This window comes from Myotis brandtii, unplaced genomic scaffold (genome assembly GCF_000412655.1).
Source record: "Myotis brandtii unplaced genomic scaffold, ASM41265v1 scaffold317, whole genome shotgun sequence".
NCBI classification, from domain to species: Eukaryota; Metazoa; Chordata; class Mammalia; order Chiroptera; family Vespertilionidae; genus Myotis; species Myotis brandtii.
This window is the reverse complement of record NW_005362155.1, coordinates 2,434,619-2,440,788: the sequence shown is the minus strand read 5'-3', so window position 1 is coordinate 2,440,788 and position 6,170 is coordinate 2,434,619. Positions and strand designations below refer to the sequence as shown.

Genomic DNA, 6,170 nt, shown 5'->3' with positions numbered 1-6,170 from the left:
ACGCTCTGGGGTGAGGCACACACGCTGGGGTCAGACACACGCTCTGGGGTCAGGCACACGCTCTGGGGTCAGGCACACACGCTGGGGTCAGACACACGCTCTGGGGTCAGGCACACGCTCTGGGGTCAGGCACACACGCTGGGTCAGGCACATGCTCTGCGGTCAGGCACACACGCGGGGTCAGGCACACGCTCTGGGGTGAGGCACACACGCTGGGTCAGGCACACACGCTGGGTCAGGCACACACGCTGGGGTCAGGCACACATGCTGGGTCAGGCACACAGGCTGGGTCAGGCACACACGCTGGGGTGAGGCACACGCTCTGGGGTCAGGCACACGCTCTGGGGTCAGGCACACACGCTGGGGTCAGGCATACACGCTGGGTCAGGCACACACTCTGGGGTCAGGCACACACGCTGGGGTGAGGCACACACTGGCTGGGAGCCTGAGACCCGCCAGGAAGAAGGTCGTGCTCCTCTGAGCATGGAGTGATTGCCTATCTTGGGGGTCCCTGGCAGGTGGGCCCCCAAAGGAGGCACCTGGGGGGCATGTCTCTTCACAATGGGTGGGGGGGACTCCTCCTTGGCCTGGGAGCTGCCTGAAGCCCTGCTTGTTCTGGATCGAGGGCTTTCTGGGTGGACAAGCCGCGGCCTGGGGGCCAGCCCGCTCTGGCCCAGCCCCAGGGGATGGCACTACTTGCTTCCCAGGCCCTGTCTTGGGTCAGGACACCCCCAGGCCTCAGTGGAGTAATGGGGCCACCCTGGAGCCTGAGGCGAGGCCAGGGGCCAGGAGTCAGGCCTGGGGTCTGGGGCATTAGCTGCCGGTCCCAGGAGCTCCTGGGCAGAACCCAAACTGACAACCACCTCAGCCGCCTCAGACAGGCCCCCTGTGGCTCCTGGAAGCCACTGCGTGTTCAGTCACCGACTGTTCAGAAGACCCCGGCAGGAAGGGGAGGGGGCCCTATAGGAAGTGGGCTTCCACAGAGGGTCCCCCACGGCCCCTGCCCGGACTGGCCAGACGGGGTTTAAGAAAACCCTTGGTGACAGTGAAGGACATGCTGCAGCGTTTGTCCCCTGGGACCAGTGCAGATTAGGGTGGCATGTGCTCGCGTTTGCATGTGGATGCTTGCTCGGGTTCACGTGTGGCTCTGCCTCCCTTGCTGGGCTATAAGTACACTGGGTGTGTACGTGCACATGTGTGTGCCATGGGTCTGCGTGTGCGTAGATGCTCCTGCACGTGTTGCTGTCATGCTCGCCCTGTGCAGTGAAGGGCTGAGGGAGCAGGGGGCCCTGCCTTGGTTTGGCCAGTGGCCCGAGCTACTGCCGGACGTTTGGCCAGTGGCCCGAGCTATCTGCCGGACGTGTGTGTGTGTGTGTGTGTGTGTGTGTGTGTGTGTGAGGCTGCGCCTGCCTGGACCCCAACTCACCAAGCCTCCCGAACAGCTCCACTCCCAGGGCAGCATAGATAAAAAACAGGAGCATGAAAAGTAGGCCGAGGTTCCCTACCTACACAGGAGAGAAGCAGAACCAGGTCAGGCCTCAACCCGCCTGCTGTGCCATCAGTGCTGGCGCCCACCAGCCACCCTCACCCCCAGTTCTTGCCAGGCAGGAGGTCAAGTTCCCAGTGAGGTGTGAAGCCTCGTTCTTAACCCACCCCCCTTGGCCCTGGCTCCCATGGTCCCTAGGGGCTCCCTGTCCTGCCTGGTGCTCAAGGCCCCTCCTTGGCCTTTCATGCTCACCCTGCGCCCCGGACCACCCCTGCCTCCAGTACCTCTGCTCCCCAGGACCTAGGAGGTCCGCAAAGCTCTGGCAGACTCTGTGTAGGGTCTGCCTCCAACCTTGGGGCCCCCATAGGGAGGCCAAGGCCGAGGTTCTACCAGGAATCTCACCAACACACCCTCCCAGCACTTACGCTGCCCTCCAGGCAGGGTGCCCTGTCTTCACGTACCTCCTGTGCCCCTGACACTGGGGCATGGCCAGGCCCAGGCTTCCCTCCCCTCCTGTCACTCCCACAGGCACAAAGGGCTGGTGGGCGCATGGTGTGTGGACAGACAGGCATGTGGGTGAGTAGGTGACTGAGAGAGAAGGTGCTAGATGGATACGCAGCTGTGGGGTGAGTGGCTGGCTGGGTAACAGACAGGGGGACACATGGGTGGTTAGGTGGACGGATGGGTGGCCGAAAGAGAACCTTGGACAGAGGGACACATGGGTGGTTAGGTGGACGGATGGGTGGCCGAAAGAGAACCATGGACAGAGGGACACATGGCTGAACAAGCTGGGCTGGCGGAAGAACTGGACACTGCACAGATGGGGCAAAGGGGTTCTTTCAGTTCAAGAGGTCACAAAGGGTCAGCGTGGGGACTGTGGACACAGGAAGTGAGGACACGGGGCCTGCGTTAGCTCCAAAGGAGGAGCAAGGCCTTCAGCCAACACCCGATCTTTGGGTTTCTCGGAACTCAGACCACCTTGGCCATGTCCCCCGCCCTCATCCCACTGCGCCCAGTGCTGGACCAGGGCAGGCAGGCACTGGCCGTCCATCTTCCCCAGAGGGACTGGGGCCCAGCAGGCAGACAGCCATCTCCCTCCCAGCACAGCTACTGCTTCCTGCACATGTGGGGGTGATAAGTGTGGTTATGACAAGTGCAGATGCCTGACTGCCTGACTGAATGAATGACAACGAGCAGGGCCTTGTCTTCTTGGCAGCCGTGCGCTTACCTGGGGCAGGGCTTGAACCACCGTGTCCAGCAGGGCCCGCATGCCCGTGGCCATCTTGAGCAGCTTCAGCACTAGGGCCAAGAGCCGAGTGTCAGGGCCTGGTTGGGGCTGGGCCAGTCTGACCCTCCCCAGCTGGCCGGGCCCCAGGACCACCCACCCCTGATGTTCCTGTCACCAGCACCAGCCCCCCGCTGAGGCCTTGCGGCCCGGTGAGGAGGGTGCCTACCGCGGGCGATGCGGAGCACGCGCATAATGCGGATGAGGGTGGGGTTGATGGGCAGTGCTGCGCTCATCTCAATCTCCTCCAGTGTGATGCCCATGATGGACAGCAGCACGATGGCCAGGTCCAGCTGGTTCCACCTGGGCGCCAACTGGGCTCAGTGTCATGCTGCTCCCCCTCCTCGCCCCCCCCCCCTCCCCGCAGCCCTTTAGAGCAGGAGGAGTCCCCTCCCTATCACCCTGGAAGCGTCCTGCTATCACTCTGGGGCTTACCCTGGTATCACTCTGGAGGTATCCTATTGTCACCCACAGGCATGCCGTGGTGTCACCCCCGGGGTGCATCCCACACTCCCATCACCTTTGCAGACAGAAGGCTGGGACCACCGGAGGGGAGGGCTGTGGCTCCCACCTGCTCCCTGCCCCAAGAGCACCATGGGTCAGGGCACCAGGTGGCCCCACCCCACATACCTGTCCTTGAAGAATCTCCGCAACCCAAACGCCACCAGTTTCAGCACAGCCTCAATGACGAAGACAATGGTGAACACGTAGTTGCAGTACTTGAGGGCCTCGTCCAGCGACTGTGGACAGAGTGTCAGGCTGTGGAGGTCACCCTGCCTAGGCTGCCCCTCCTCCTCCTCACCCACCATCCCATCATGGCACTAGGCACCCAGTGCCTGGGTCCTGGCCACCCTGCCCCATCTCTCTCCTGTACCAATCTGGGTGCCTCCAGGCCGAGGACAGGTATGAGGCCTGGCTACTGAGCGCTTACTATTGTGACCTGCGCCAGGTCTGGGAGGCATCACCTGGACCGATCCTTGCAGCATTTTGAGGTCAATTCTCAGGTGGGGGGAACCTGCCCCTCTGAGCCCAGACCCCTGGCCCTGCCTTGCCCAGGCCCCACCCACAGTCTGGGGCAGGGGCCAGCCCTTGCCAGCCAGAGCTCAGCTTCCTGAAGAGCTGAGTGGGTTCCGACTCCAAGGCTGTGATACCCCGAGACTCCTCCCTTCCCGTGGAGGGGGCGGGAGAGGCGGTGCCCTTTCTTCAATGAAATGATGGCGATGCAGATGTAACTGGAGTGAAGCAACAAGCTGACCATGTATGCCCACCCGTCTCCTGCCAGCTCTTTCTGTCCGGCTGTTTCCTGGACCGTGAAATCTACAGCCTGGGCAGCTGGACTCAGGGACATTTCAGCAGCCAGAGTTTCAAGATGGAACCACTCGGGGGCAGGTGGCCCTGAGAGTTTCAACTGATGTTAAAAGGAGGACCCTCTGTTCAAACCACAATTCACAAACCCGAGTGAGGGCTCACCCAGGGCTGTAGACCTAAGACCTCCCAGTTCTTGGGGTAGTGCCTCCTGACCAGGCCACCCACTGGGGGCTGGACTCCCCTGCCCCCATGGCACCCTGGGGCTCATCTCCCACACAGGTCCTGGGCAGGGTGGGCAGGGTCTGGCACCCTGAGCCCCACCTTGGGCTGGTCGTAGTGCTCCATGGACATGGTGATGACGTTGACCCCGATGATGAAGGTGATGAAAAGGTCGAGGTAGTGGCTGGTGCACAGCGAGTGGATGGAGCGGCGGGTGGGCGAGTAGTCAGCGTAGTAGGGCCGGCGCTGGGCCTCTGCAGGGAGAGGGCGCCTGTGACCAGGGCTAGATGGTAGGGGATGGTGGGGGTGGGGCTGGGGGGGGGCCCCGGGCTCAGATGTGGGGGGTTTGCAGGAGGGTGCGGGAGGGGTTTCTCTCAAGAAAGGGGGCCCATTTAGGTAAGAGGTAGCTCCCTGTGAATCTGGATCCTGTGGTCTGATGGACAACCCAGGGTGGGAGGTCTGGGCATGAGTGGGCCTCAGGGGCAGGCCCCCCACCGACTCCCTTAGCTGTGGGGGGGCGGGCAGCCTCAGGAGTGGCCCTGGAAGCTGAGACTCGACCTGGCCCTGTCTTGGGGCCCTGCCCAGACCCCGCCCTGCCAGGGGCTCCCACGTTGGGGCCTTCATGGTGTGCTCCTGGGCTGGCATTGGGGTTCTGAGACACTTAGCAGATGGGAGCTTTCTTAGGGGGCAGGGTCACCTCCTCTCCCCCCACCCCCCGTCTGGGCATGAGCTGTCCTCTGGCCACCAGGCCCAGAGTCCCTCCCCTCCTAGTCTTCCAAGTGGCCAGTGGCCACTGCCTCTGGTCTGGGGCCTGCCTGGCTGCTGGTCCATCCGATGGCCATCACCTGGGGAGCCATGCATCCACCAGCTGGTCTGTCTGCACTAAATGCTCTCCCTGCAGTAACCCCCTCAGGGCATATCAGTGCCCCCTGAGCTCCCACTGGGCGAGGACATAGCTGCCACCACTGCACATGAGGACTGCCACAGCCACAGAACCATGCATGGGTGGGGGCCAGGGGGCAACTATCCCAGAGCCTGGGAGAGCAGGGCCTATGGACTGACCCCAACCTGGGACCCTCATGCTCCTAGGTCTGGCATGCGGTTACTGAAGAGGTTGGCTCAGCTCGAGCAGCCAAAGGGGCCGGCAGCCAGCAGGGCCAGGCCAGCGCTGAAGACACGGAGCAGCCACGAGCTGGCAGGATCTCAGAGCACGGCAGGGAAGCAGCCAGGCATGCAGGCCGGGCAGAGGGACACACGCAAGCTTGCAGGCAGTGGCCTGGACACCAGGCAGGGAGTGGACACCCCTTCCCCCCACTGACGCCTGGCGCCCAACCCTGGCCGTCCCATGCCCACCCTGCAGCAGACCCCAGCAGGCCTGGCACCCGCCTGCGATGTCTGCCCTTCCACATGGGCGGAGGCCAGGCCAGCCTGCAGCCCCGTGCAGGGGCTGGCAGAAGCAAGGGGCTTAGGCATGCGGGGTGGGGGGCAGATACCTGGGTTGGGCAAAGTGCCTGGAAAGACAAGGAGATGGTCTGAGCTGGCTGCGGTGGGCGGGACACTCAGCGGCCCCCTCCTGCAGGAAGCCCTCCTTGCTTGCTCCCAAGCTGGGTAGGGCCTCCCTAAGACCCTCTCTCTCTCTCTCTGTCTTGGACAACTTTGCTAGTTTCCCCACCCTCGTGGCCTAACTCATGGGTGTGAACCCTTTTCAGTAGTGATGGTGGGTGAGAATTGGGGTCTCATTCTTCTCCTGTGCCACTTGGGTGGGGACCCCTGCCTGCTGCTGCAGCTGCCCTCCTCTGCCCGGCTCCCCCTGGAGGGCCCAGCCACCATGCAGGCCCAGGCAAGGCGGGCAGCGTGCAGAGCCATTTGGCG

The 6,170-nt window shown here is 63.3% G+C and overlaps 1 protein-coding gene across 1 annotated transcript in view; it reads right to left on the bottom strand.

Moving 5' to 3' along the window:
- The window catches only part of CACNA1H (calcium channel, voltage-dependent, T type, alpha 1H subunit), a 51,155-nt gene that overhangs the window by 4,350 nt on the left and 40,635 nt on the right, over window positions 1-6,170 (bottom strand). Inside the window, exons 28-33 of the mRNA XM_014542965.1 lie at window positions 5,792-5,939; window positions 4,401-4,552; window positions 3,402-3,511; window positions 2,941-3,074; window positions 2,715-2,785; window positions 1,417-1,505 (exon numbers count right to left, since the gene is read on the bottom strand). Coding sequence (XP_014398451.1) covers window positions 1,417-1,505; window positions 2,715-2,785; window positions 2,941-3,074; window positions 3,402-3,511; window positions 4,401-4,552; window positions 5,792-5,939 — 704 coding nt within the window. The remainder of the gene's footprint in view (window positions 1-1,416; window positions 1,506-2,714; window positions 2,786-2,940; window positions 3,075-3,401; window positions 3,512-4,400; window positions 4,553-5,791; window positions 5,940-6,170) is intronic.